This window comes from Podarcis raffonei, chromosome 2 (assembly GCF_027172205.1).
Source record: "Podarcis raffonei isolate rPodRaf1 chromosome 2, rPodRaf1.pri, whole genome shotgun sequence".
NCBI classification, from domain to species: domain Eukaryota; kingdom Metazoa; phylum Chordata; class Lepidosauria; order Squamata; family Lacertidae; genus Podarcis; species Podarcis raffonei.
The window spans coordinates 31571674-31585413 of record NC_070603.1 but is presented as its reverse complement, the minus strand read 5'-3'; the positions used below and the strand labels follow the sequence as shown (position 1 = coordinate 31585413).

Genomic DNA, 13740 nt, shown 5'->3' with positions numbered 1-13740 from the left:
TCCCACTCATCATTTCAAGGGTAAAGCCAAGCTGGAGCCAGTGTTTGCTCTGTCCCACTTGCACCATGGGGAAAGTGGGTTGCAAAATTGTAGCACGCTATCTCCAGATTACACGATTCAAACCTGGCTTTTAAGACGGAGAGGGAAATGTTTTGCAATGATACTTGGCAGCAAGTACTTCCCACCCCCTGAAGTTGTGGTACTCCAGTCTCCTTTTACTTTGCCTGTTCAGCATTTTTCAAGACCCGTATCATATGGGGGGAAGGGAATCCCCATTAACTACTATGGCCGTAAGAACATAAGGAGAGTCCTGCTGAATGAGACCAAAGATCTATCAAGTCCAGCATCCTGCCCTATGACTAGAAGCCATTGACATCCTTATCCTCCATGACTTGACAAATTCCCTTTGAAATATATAAATTAAAAATAATAAATATATAAATAAAAGTATATAAATTATGGGTGGCACCACACCACCCATAATTTATATACATCTCTCATGTTCCCTAGCTTTTTTGTACCTTTTTCAGCTCTGCAATATCGTGTTTGAAGTGTGGTCAGTGATCAACAGGTACAGTATTCCTCTAGATTTGTACAGGATTATGATCAATTTCAGGTTTGATCCCTTCCTTAACGATTCCTAGAATGGAAATCATTTTTTTTCACAGCTGCAGCATATTTTCTCAACATTTTCACTGAGTTGTCCACCACAGAGCTGCAGACTTGTAGAGCTGCATGGAACTCCGAGGATAATTTAGTCCACTCCCAGCAATGCAGGAAACATTCACCCAACGTGGGGCTTGAGTCTCATGCTCTACCCACTGAACATCAAGATCCCTTTCCTGATCACTCTGTGCCAGTCCCAACAGTGTTTATGTTAAGGGAAATTTAAGTTGAGCATAACACCTGGACATTGTCATCATTTTTTTATTAGTTTTCAATTACAGTCCAATAATACAACAATACCAATTTATAATTCAGTTATTAATAACAATCGTTCAAATACCAAACTATATAATTTAGATGAAGTGGCCTCCCACATGCTAGATTTTATGGTTTGATTATTTTCTTTATTTCTGCATTCCAAAATCTTATTAATTTCAATTACATTCCAGTCATAATAATAATCTCTTATACAGCAGCTGCAGTATTAATAACTTCTATTCATGTTGACACATTAAATGATTTATAAAACTACAAGTGAGGAACTCAAACTATATTCTTGTTCTTCCTGTGTGTGGCAATTGTTCTGTCCATGGAGTTTCTTCCTGCCCTTGTAAGATGTTATGTCTTTCTTTCCCGTGGTTGTTGCTGTTGTCCATCATGCCTTGGGCAGAGCTGATATCCCATTGTTACAAAATTTCTTCATTGCTCCATCCCACGCTTTGTTGTTTGCAGCTTTAACAATGGTTGCAAAAGTCACTCTGTCCCAGTAAATAACCTGTTGTCACCATTTCCCATCTCAGCCTGGGAAGAACCATCTGTCGAACTGCAGATGACTCAATAAAGAACCTTATTAGTTCCTTGGCAGGTATATGAGCAATTATGCTTCCAATTAAATTAAATTCAAAGTCCTCTTAGCGCTATTCAGTTCACTTCGTAAATAATAAAGGATGAGGAAGAGTCAGCTATAGTTCATATAAGAAAATAGCAACTAAAATATAAGCTAAATGCTATTAGGTTTATACACACCCCTCCCTGCCCTGAACTCAGAACCTTTCACTCATTAAAATACACATACATATCCATCACACAGGAGGACCCTGAAATACTTACAACAGAGATATATTTAAACTTATTAGTTATTAAGTTATTAAGTTAAACCCGTGACCCGTTCTTCTAACAAGTGACGTTCAAGGCCAACAATCACACAATTATAACAAAATGCAACCCCTTCTATGTCATTGGGCTTATTCAGTAATGTAAACCAGGTCAACTGCCTCCAGAATCAAATAGTGGCTTGGAAGACACACGTCCTGGTTTTTCGCCTTGACATGCTAGAGGTTATGCAGATATTGTTTTGCAATGCAATATCAAGGCAGACTTGAGAAAAATATTGTCCTTCATCCCTTTCTGGGGGTTCTAAGTAGAAGCTGAAGGAGAGGGGAGAAGTGGCACCAGGAGACAACTCAGTTGCAGCAGGGGGCGGAATACCTGCTTAAGACATAGAAAGGGCTGGAGCTCCCCATCCCCCCATGCAACCGTCTTTGCCCAAATAAAACATCCATCTACAATCTTATACATACCTGTGGAGAGTTACTGCTCCTAATTATAGTGGGACTTCTTAAGAAACATGCATAGGGTACCTCCTCTGATTATGAGGAACGATAGGCTTCAGGCAAGGAAGGTGTCGGAACCACAACAGATAGGTAAATCTATCAATAGCCAAAGGGCAATTTCTGCTGGCAATTATAAAAGAGGTGTGGGTTGCCTAGAAACCAGTTGATGTTTTCCACAGGTGAAGGAGTTGGAAGGAAAATTAGGTCTGAAGGAGGTTCATCTCAGGACTTGTGGTGGAATAGGTCTCCCTTCTCTCAACTAGGCCTGTAAATAAGTTTCTCTTCAAGTTATGTACCGTTCCTGTTCAGTTTGCCCAGTAAAGTATGGTTAGTTTCTTTTCTCTCCAGACTCCCTCTGTGTTACTCAAGTTAACTCTGCTAACAGTTCATGGGGCCAGAAGCACTGTTATTGTAAACAGTGACTGACTCAGAGAGAAAAAGAAAGTACAATGGTACCTCGGGTTAAGTACTTAATTCGTTCCGGAGGTCCGTTCTTAACCTGAAACTGTTCTTAACCTGAAGCACCACTTTAGCTAATGGGGCCTCCCGTTGCTGCCGCGCCGCCAGAGCACGATTTCTGTTCTCATCCTGAAGCAAAGTTCTTAACCCGAGGTACTAAGTACCACTATAGGCCCAAAGCAGCAAAGGTGCCTGGAGGTAAAGATGGTAAGCAGCTCAGATCTTAAACAGGGGGTCGGCAAAGCTGAACAATGGGAGTTCAAGCAACGTGTTCAAGGATGACCTGTGGGAAGCGGCGAATGCAGACATGCCTGCCGATAACCTTGAAAATGGGGACAAAAAGGAACAGGTGAGCGAAGGCAGTGATCACCCTGGTTGTGGAAAATGACCGACTGATTCACATCAAAGGAAGATACATCTAGCGTATGTGGGATGCCTTAAAGAGACTGCATGAGTGTGCAAATTTAAACAGTAAACTGTACCTGCTGTGCAGGGGGGAATTGTCCAGGGGTATGGGGGTCACTGGCCCCTTGCTTTTTCAGGAACTCTGTTGTAGCATCCCAGAAACCTGACACTGGGTGCTTCCTCACCTAACTGCCCCCTTTCCGGGCTCTGCCTGTCCCCTTGGTGGGTCCCTCTGCTGCCTTTTTTCCTCCGCCTGACTAGCTTTTTTGTGTGCAGTGCAGATGCTTCTGCTGTTGTTGCGGCAGTCGCCCACCGCAAGCTGTTACTCTCAGGCAGCAGCAGGGCTAGAGCGCATTGTCTGCTATCCACGCTTGTCGAAGTGCACCTGCTGCCCCAAAGACAGCATGGTGTCGGTGCAGATGGGCCACAAGTGCTTCTGCCGCGGGCAGGACTGTGTGTAAACCACGTGTGCCCTCAGGAAGGAGTGCCAATGCGTCGTGCCCACCCAGGTGACATGGTGCAGGAAACAGGGGCACCAGCACTTGCCTGTTGCTATTTGCATAAGCAGAGAGATGGCACTGAGCCTGATGGTGGGTAGCGGAAGTATGGGAGCCTGCGACGCTTACTGCCTGGCGTTCCAGTGCAGGCAAAGATGAATGATGGCAGAGGGAAGGGCACCCAGTGATGTCACAAATGTAGCAGTTTAGAGAGAAGATGGCGTAAGAGAGAAAATGTGGCAGTGTCCTCTCCAGACATATACACACAACAAAGTCCATGTTTGATTTGGACTGGAGCTTTGCAAAGGCTTTGAATCCCTTTTCAGTTCAGCCGTCAAGAATGACATTTGTGATTATGGCGATGATGTTTCTGAGTATGCCAGGACACATTGCTCCCTGAGCATGTATGGAGTGATGATAGCAAACCCCAGGCATGTCTTTTTCTTATTACATGTTGTGAACATGTCAGAATCCACTTTTGTATTTTATGTGAGTGCCCTTCTAGATCATCCTGAAGCACAGATATGAGACAGAGCATTTGTTGATGTTGGCACTGCAGACATGAGCAGAGGAAACACTCGCGCAATAGTAACTTAGAATATTACTTGAGAGAGATAGTAATCGTTTGTTTGGGATATCTGTTACTGACCTGATAGATCTGTGTGGTGGGGACCCACTGACTGCAAGGCTATTTCAATAGCAGAGATGTCCGCAACTACTCCTGAGAATGATCTACTGTGTCCAGGATCTACTGGACACTGTTTTTGAATCCAGTTCATTTCAATGGTGTTTGCATTGGAATAATGTTTGAAATCATGAGCAGGGTATCTTGTATGCGAATAGTGACATATAAATTTAAATCATAGCATTAGCAATTCTTAGCACTTTTCCTGTCTCAAGCACAGAGTAACAGGTTTCAGTAAGACTCCCAAATATATGTTTTAAGACTGCATCCTTTCACTGCAATTCATAGTATGGTACAGCTAAGAAATCGAATTCTTAGGGTGTGTAGTTAGTTGGGCTATTAGCCTATCATAACGTAAGGAACAATGCCTATCTGTGTTGTAAATACTGTCATTCAGTTGAACCTATTAGTTTTATTTAGGCTAAATAAATTGGATTTATGGACTTTCCTTCATACATTCAGTTGTGGTGACCTAAGGTAGAAATCACCTTGCAGAAGCCCATTAAAATGAAATAGCAGCACCACTGCCCTCTTTTGCTGCTCTTAATCATTGCAATGGCATTTATGCAGGTGAGCTTCCCAGTGTATTTGTGCTAAACAGAATTCCAGGCAAAGAGACTGAAAGCTCATTTTTACTGCATACTCTTAGAAGATGGTGTGGCTGTGAGAGGGCAGGGCTGCAACTATCATGAAAGGACCCTGCACTTCTGAATTTGGCACTAAGCTACTGCCGCTACTCAAACTGCACGGGATGAGGTTCCAAAGGGGCAGCAGATGCAGGAGCATGTGAATTCCATGCTGGAATTTGTGGAGCAGCTGAGAAGAACAGGGGAGGAACTGAAAGACAATAATTCAGCAGCCCTATTGCTGCACAGCCTTGCAGAATCATACAGCGCCCTGGGTTGTGCTGCACAAACGAAGGAAATTGGTGTAATGACCCCTGAATCTATCTGTGACCTGGATACTGAGTCAGAGCCTGCAGGGTGAGCAGATACTGCACTGGGTCAGCTTCAGGGATCAGAGATGACTGCTGAAGATAGGGAGGCCACTGAGGGTGTTGGACAGGAACCCCAGAGGAACCTCCCACACTATTATTCAGCCGTAGTGCCATCTCTTTTCCAGATCACCATTCGGGTACCTGGGTTCAACAACACATAAGTATTTATCTCAGGAATTCCCACAATCCCAGCCACATTTCCATATGCAGGCTGCAAGGGTACATTGCTATGGAAAGCTGGTGCAACACTCAGCAGGGGTGCTGTGGCCCCAGCTCATGCTGCTGGAATCCTCCCCAAGTTGCTATCCAGAGAATGGCAAAAGCAGTTTATTGTGCTAATCATTCTGATTTTCCCAAAATACACCTCAAGAAAAAGAAAAAAGAAAAAAGATGGCTACTTATACTGTTGGATAGCCAAAATGATTTCTCCTCTTAAATTAAAAAACAATTTAAACTGCAAGTAGTGTGGCGACTGCACATTAGAAAACACACAGGACATGGGAGTCTCACCTAAGGCATTTCATGTTCACTTTTGGGCATTGCTCAAAAGCCTTGTCTTTGATAGCTCAAAGGAAATGTCTGTTAGGGCACACTTCCAAGAAACAAAGGGTGGCAACAGCATTATTTGCTTAGGGTAGGAACAAATATTCTGCCAAACAACAGAACAACAGAATCCTGATCAAGAAGAGAAAATTAAGAAAAGTTCCAGGAAACAAGAAACGAAGGCATGTTATGCCTAATAAGCTACTAAATGAACCTACCCTGTTTCAGTCATCATGTTAAATTAAATACAAAAAACACCGGAAATTTAATTCATTTATAGCAACATTTAACAGGGTGTGCTTTTGTTATGGTACATGCAGTTTTGTATTTTTATGCTGACGTGTCTCTTCTTCAGCCCAGTGGAACCATGTTTTCAGTACCGTCAAGGACAACATCCAGATCACTTCTGAAATATTTTACTTTGAGGGATACTTACGAAAGAAAAAAATTTAAATAATGAAAGTAAAATACGGTAAACACTTTCTAAGTATGAATCATTGTGAACAAGTTGCTTGAGGGTTTTTGTTTCTAAATTCACATTTGAATGAGCTCTAGATAGAGTGAACACCAGGACTGGAATACTGTCCCTAAATAGTTTGGGCTCAAGGACAGGCAGTAAAATTTACCACCTAGGGCCCCCATACACAAACACATATACAAACAGCAGATTTCAACAGTTCATAATGCCTTGCATTGAGATTATACACACTGTACCCATGCAAAACAATGTACCTCTCTTACTAACTGTAATACCTGAGAGTAAGCCTGCAAGGAAGCGCATTACAAAAGGGCATTTGCTTCTGTGTTGCATCAGGCAGTGACAGGAATGAAAAAGGGAAGGGGCAGGGTGCTGCTTGCCAACATGTGCCACCTTTTTCTTGCTCCACTTCAGTCCAGGCCTGAACCCATCCTTCAGGTATAGCAGAGCACTCAGTGGCTTCAATTTGATGATGTGGCTGGGAGGATGCCTTGTGACTGGACGTCACTGAAGAACAACTGGCACATTTCCATCTGCATAAGAGCTGCCCTGAGCATGTGATTGGGGGCCTTCCATGCTCAGTGACCTTTATAACTACAGGGAAAGCCTATTGTAACATTTATAGAGGGAACTGCTCTGTAGAAAAGCTCTGGTGTGCGCTGCCAACCTACCTGTTGGTTAGTGTGATGTGAAGCAACTGGGACAACTGCCAGCGGGACACAGTCAAGTGACTGGATTATGTATGCTGCTGTCGCCCTTCTCCTATTGACCACTTGCCTGCCCTCAGGATGGATGGTGAAGCAGACGGCCCTGGATGACTACGTCAAGCAGCATGACCCTCACTACAGCTACACCCTCAAGAACAAGGAGGACAGGCCAGATGTCACCATCTATACCCTCAACATGACCTCCCTGAAGTGGCTGGATGGTGAGAGCAGAGGATGGCAGTTCTTTGCTTGCCCTTTTCATTTGAGGAGGATGAGAAAGAGCGGGAAGGAAGCCTAACATGATGTGGAGGCTGCTAGATGGGTGTGATCTGCTCTGTGGGAAGTAAGGAAACGTGAGGAGGAGCAGCTACAGGCCTAGTCTCTCCGTGGCTGGCTAGAAAAGGGAGCATGGTCACTTCCCCAGCTTCTGGGGAAAACATAGTTCTGAGGCAGAGATCAAGACATAGGTCCAAGCAGGAAACAGAATCTCTTTAAAGTTGTTAATTCGCACAAATTATTAAGGTTGGAATTAGAAAACTTTGTAAGGTCAAGGTCTGATAAAAGGGTGAAGTTGTCCTGTCTGAGAATGTAATGAAGAAGAAATGATCCACCATCAACAGAACAACTGCAGGGCAATTGGGAGCTAAGCTTTAATTAATGCAAAGGTTTGTGCTGGGTCATGCGACTTTCTTGGGCCAGCAGCATTTTCCTACCAAATTTCTCCATATCCCAGACGCTTCCAAAATCTGCCCACAAGGAATTGTTCAGTTCAGAGACCAATCCAACGTGAAATGTTTTCACATATTGCTGCATCTTGCTTGAGCATGAGGAACAAGATACATGCCACAACTTCCAGTCATACTGACCCTTTATTGGGGGATTTTCCTGACTGCTTTTATGATGACTCTTTTTTTATTTAGTGCATGGTTCTTTTGGTGCAGATTCCTGTGTGAATCAGTACACTGTTATTACTGTTATCTGCAGGAGTGGCTCAACATTCCATTCCATTTTTTGAGCTATGATTGATGGGGTTGATGGGATTTGGAGTCTAACAACATCACTGCCCTAATTGATGTTGGGGGGGGCTGGTGACCTTCCTTTCGCTTCATATGTCCTAACCCTGTGTGTGTGTGTGATTTCTCTACTATTAGATAAATATCAGTTATGTTTCTGTGTATCCATTCAGATTCTGAAGTGGATGCAACAGTTTGGTGGCATGAACTGACCATTGTTGTCCCCCAAAACCCCAAAGTGACAAGCTTGTGTTTGCTGATGATTGGGAATGGAAGAAATGATGATGTCCCTCAACCCATGGACTTAAGGGTTGATGAAGCCATTATGACAGCAAAATCTGCCGGGTTGTAAGTAGCAAAAAGAATCCCTGAGAAATGATTATGACACCAACTCTGCTTTGTTAACACTGTTAAAGAAATTAGTAGCCCTACTAGAATAGAGAACTGTGAAGCAGATGTTTAATGCTAATCTAATCCAATTCACTGTATTCAAGAAAGTTTCTTTATGCTTATTTCTTGGGTTATCTGCCTCTCAGCTCCCCAGTACATATGTACAAATTATGACCAAGATGTTTCTTGAACTCTTTGTCACGCATACTCAGATCAGGCATTCAAATCATTTAAGAAACTATAATGACCATGATTTACTGTTAATTAAAATGGCAGCAAAAGAACAGGAAATTAATATCAGTTTGCTCTTCTCTGAACTGCTGTAATAGAGTGTGTGTCTTGATTTTAGCAAATTTTATGACTGGCCCCAAAGCCACCCAGAGTTGTTGGCCCTGGACGCTTTGGCATCATTCCCTGTCAATCACAGAGAGTATTTGCTTGCGTTGATGTTATTTTCAAAGAAGCATGAAGCCATTGCAGAACAGATACTAATGACTAATACTTCGCTTTGTCTCTGAAGTTGCACAGCTATTTTGAGGCAGATCCCAAACCAGCCCATTACCTACCACGTAAGTGCTCTTCCCACACTCTCTTTCATACTCTTATGTGTGTCCACAGAATGAATTGATTGGGTGTAGGGATGTTCACATCTGACAGTTTTGATTTCTCTCTGTTTCTCATCCACCCACCCACTCAATCAAATCTAAAGTTCAGTTCTCCACAATTACGCAGCCGTCTATGGAATTCTTTTAGGAGCTTGTGAAGTTTCATCAGTATTTTAGTGCAAATTTCTCCTAATAAGCACATTTTGTGTGTGTAATTTCCCCTAATGTACACATTTTTGCAAGCACTTTCCCCTAATATTATGCATTTTAGATGTTATTTTTTCCTAATACATCATTTACTTATTATTAGTTTCCTTCCACACACATACCTCTAGGCGATTTACAATAAACCAGGTAAAAAACAAAAACAACACAATAAGCAGGGGATATATTTTAAACATATGCACACACCAGTCCAAAATAGACACCCATAGCTAAAGACCGATTCATCCAACGGGGAAAAGCTGTTGGAACAAAAATGTCTCCAATAGTTTGTAGAAAGTGCAGATAGTGAGCTGTCCCTGCTCTGTGGAACAGAATTCCTGCTGGGATACAGCACACGCCCGCTCTTTGAACCTTCCACAAACAATAGAAGACATTTTTGTTTAGATACACTTTTCCAGCTGGATGAAATAGCCTCTGCCATAGATGGTTTATGTTGAATTGTTCTCAAATTTATCTCCAGGCTGTTCTTATTTTGTATGGGTTTTTAAAGCAGCTACATGTTTGTAAATTGCCTTGCTACATGCATTGAAGGATATGCAAAAATAAACAAATAGAATAGCACATGCACATTTGTGTGTGCATTATTTTGCTGGCATACTGCATCGTGAAATCTGAGTGGACAGGTGTGTTTCATTTCACATATTGCTTCAGACAACACAAATGAGGGACATTAATGCTAAAACACAAGCCGGTTTGAATTTCTCCCCTATCCCTCACTGGTATTGTTTTCCAAAGAAAACATTTGTATTTCACTTTTGAGATATTGATCCTCATTCTGTCAAGCAGAATCACTCAACCTGTAACAGAACTGAACGAACTCATTGCTATGCTAGAGTAATAGATCATGGCAGTTCTCAGTCCACATGGTATGAGATCTAGGACATGCCTATCATGTTGTTCTAGGGGACCAGATGGGAGGCCTCAACCAAAAACTTTGATCTGTTTTGCTTCTAGAAAATCCCTATGCAGAAATGCAAGAATGGCATTGAAGATTATGCTGTTTTTTGTTCATGGAGGAAGTTCATAATTGACAAGATGGCACAGCCAGATGTGCTGATTCAGTTCCCAATGGTCAAGGTAATTCTGGCTTCTTCCTTCTTTCTGGATTGGTGGACAGACACTGCCAACATTCAGGAACATGTTCTGCTTGTTCCCAGCAATGCAGTAATGCTAGAAGAGTTATTTTAAAGGTTTCTTAAGCTGTAATAAAAACCTTAATAGCAGCATGGGATCATTCTTTAGAGGAATTGCGGGTGGGGGTTGGGAGGGAGGGTAGGACCGGGGAGAGTCCCCCTTGTGCTGCTCAGCAGACTGGGAAACAGCTGAGAGTGGTGAAAAAGGGTGCCGGACTCCAGAATAAAGTTGATCTTTATTCTAACCCCCCCCCCAATTTTTCCTACTGCTTGGCTGAGCCATGGGAAGGTATACTGTCAACCATGTAAGATTAGGCACTGGCCCATAAGCAGCATGGGAAGTGCAGGTTGTACGGTTCTGAACAGGAAATAGGAAAAAAAGGCATGTTTCATGGAGACTATGCATATAGACTAGAGAATCTACATATGCCCAGAAAATGTGCAAAATGAAGTCAAGATACATACATTTTCAACGGTCTGTTTGGGATTATGCATAATGGCCAGATAATGTTCAAAATTTAGCTGAAGATATGAACAATCTGCAAAACCTATTAGGGATTATGTATAATTGCCAGTGATATACAAAATTCACTTTATATATGCACATTTCCCTGGCCTTGCTGGAAATTATGTGTGATGATCACAAATTCTGCACAATTCCCTCTTTGTTGAAGGATTATGTGCATATTCTGCTTGAGACCTGACGAATGAGCACACTGTTGCAACGAACTAAACACAGAATATATCAGAGGGTGAAATTAATTCATTTTGTTTCTAGGAGAAGGATTTGTAAAAAATATCAGTGAGGTGATGAGTGCTAATTCTTACATCAGTACACTGTGTGTACCCTCAGTATTGCCTTTGCAGAATATAGGGCGCCCCTGTTAAAGCTCTGAAGACAAACCACCTTGTGATGGCACTGTGACTATGCCATTCTAACAATAGAGTATCCTCAGAGTCTTTGCAAGTATGCCCTTTGAATTCCAGAGGCTGTAATCCTTTTGTCTTGTGTTCAGGCCACTGTGCGAGCCATGGACACCATAACAGCGTTCTTACAGAAAGAATCTGCTGGAAAGTTGAACATTGCCAAGTTCATGTTGACAGGTGGTTCCAAGGTAGGTACGAAGGTCTGTGCTGCTTTGCTTTCCATGTATGTAACTCATCAGTTGCATTATCCTCCTTGTTTTCTTCTCGTTCCCAACCTCATTCTTTTGTCTCTTTTTGGCAGCGTGGCTGGACTAGCTGGCTTGCGGCAGCTGTGGATGAAAGAGTTGTGTCCTTTGCTCCACTTGTATTTGATCTTTTGAATATCATTAAGGTGAGAATCCCGTTTCTTCACAGTAAAGAAGAGTAGAGAACAACGAGACTGTACAAAGGGCAATGCGCTATGTGTGTGTAGTAATTCTCCATTCTACAGGATTTCAAGTACCGTATTTTTTGCTCTATAAGACTCACTTTTTCCCTCCTAAAAAGTGAGGGGAAATGTGTGTGCGTCTTATGGAGCGAATGCAGGCTGCGCAGCTATCCCAGAAGACAGAACAGCAAGAGGGATTGCTGCTTTCACTGCGCAGCGATCCCTCTTGCTGTTCTGGCTTCTGAGATTCAGAATATTAATTTTTCCCTCCTCCAAAAACTAGGTGCATCTTGTGGTGTGGTGCGTCTTATAGAGCGAAAAATACAGCACTTAAGCTTTGGCACTTGCTGTATGGAAAGTCTTAGTGTGCACAGAGAACTCACTTCTGGCTGCTTCGCTTTAGAGCTGGCATCATCAATACCGAGCGTACTGTGGCTGGACATTTGCATGGCGGCACATACATGAACTGAAAATTACTCAGAAGCTGGACACTCCGCGGTTCAAGATATTAACTTCGCATGTTGATCCACTTGGTGAGCACTTCTTATGTTCTCAGATTTCTCTGATAAATGATAGGGTAGAAGAAGAAAGGATAGTTGTAGAAATAGAAGGAAAAGGCAATTTTGGTGGCGCTACAATGCACGGAACAAGCATGGAAGAGCATGGTGTTATTCAGAGAAATAGAGAATGGCTCGACCAAATGAAGTCTTTCCCACTTTGGTGTAGATCCATTATTTTGTTTGGGGTGGGGCAGGGTAGGTAGAGCAAGTAAGCAATCAAGCTGGTCACTGATTAGACACTTTTGCACGCTATCCTTCAACAGCCTGCCTTGAGTAAGTTTTCACTCCCTTGCTGTCTTCCCCCACTCCAAACTTCCAACTCCTTTTCTTCTTCCTCTCTCATTTCTCCACTCCCCCTTCCTCTGCCTCTCCACATTTCTTCCTCTATCAGCCAATTACCGGCTTTGTTAAGCTACAACAGCCACTTAATTAAGTGGTAGACAAATTTTGTTAAATAAAAAAATTTTCTGTTGTGGCATGTCATTAATTTTATATAATCTGCCGACTTCAGATTTTGCTAGACTGATTCTGGAAATCAAATGAATATGAGAACTGCTGCAATTTCAACACCTGTGTCCACTGGACAGAATTCTCCCACGTCCTTACATTCTGCCCCCTTTAGGAATTTGTGATCCTTACTCCATTCTACTTATTCTTTATTGCTTCTGTGCAGTCTTGCTATCCTTTTTATGATGATTTATGATAAAACAAAGTGGTAGCAACCTGAGAACCATATGTTGGTCATTTCTAAAACAGTTAATTTTCCCATCCCCAGCATATAACGAACGATACATAAACAAACCCAAGTATCTAATCATAGCAGCAGGAGATGAATTCTTCCCTCTCGATGATTCCCACCATTTCTTCAATGAGCTATCAGGAGCAAAATATTTCCGGTGAGTTCATGCTGCTGCTCTCATTTTTCCTTTTACTATCAAACAGCAGCCCATGTTCCGCAAAACTACAGCAAGCTAACTCATTCCGAGCCAAGAAAATCTGGATTCTAATTTGCATCGGTTACGTGCATTTAAATGATAAAACCTTTTCTCGCTTAATTCTGTAATGTGTTACTGTTGTGCAATAATTCTGCATAGTCTAATCAAGGACAATGGCAAGGAGCTGTGCAGAATACCAAAGCTTCACCCTTGATAACAGGAAACTTTAGTAGCTCCTGTGGCTTTTGAGACTTTACCAGGCACACCCCACACACTCCCAAGCATAGGACAGGATTCAGCTAACAAACACAACCAAGGGAAGCCCACACAAGGACTTCCACTGGCACAAAAAGGTTTCCCCCCATTTCTGCACCCCCTTCCAGTTGGCTGGGGGGTTCAGGAGAACTCCTGGAACACAGGAGAAGAGATAAACAAACTCTCTTTTTTGGAGGAACGGCAGAAGTGACCCAGGTTG

At 42.5% G+C, this 13740-nt stretch overlaps 1 protein-coding gene across 1 annotated transcript; it reads left to right on the top strand.

Moving 5' to 3' along the window:
- Positions 1-6844: 6844 nt before the first annotated feature.
- LOC128409584 (autocrine proliferation repressor protein A-like) lies at positions 6845-13281 on the top strand. Its single transcript, XM_053380165.1, has 8 exons — positions 6845-7271; positions 8237-8411; positions 8974-9022; positions 10238-10360; positions 11433-11531; positions 11645-11734; positions 12174-12303; positions 13106-13281. Exons 1-8 carry the CDS (start codon positions 7082-7084, stop codon positions 13228-13230), a joined length of 981 nt encoding a protein of 326 aa, XP_053236140.1. The 5' UTR covers positions 6845-7081; the 3' UTR covers positions 13231-13281.
- Positions 13282-13740: the final 459 nt, after the last annotated feature.

Bases quoted from the DNA above. Each gene is read 5' to 3' on its own strand.
- LOC128409584 (XM_053380165.1), top strand. From the start codon at position 7,082: ATGTATGCTGCTGTCGCCCTTCTCCTATTGACCACTTGCCTGCCCTCA. The intron at 9,023-10,237 runs GTAAGTGCTCTT...TTTTGCTTCTAG, and splicing joins ACCAGCCCATTACCTACCAC to AAAATCCCTATGCAGAAATG. The intron at 11,735-12,173 runs GTGAGAATCCCG...GCTTCGCTTTAG, and splicing joins ATCTTTTGAATATCATTAAG to AGCTGGCATCATCAATACCG.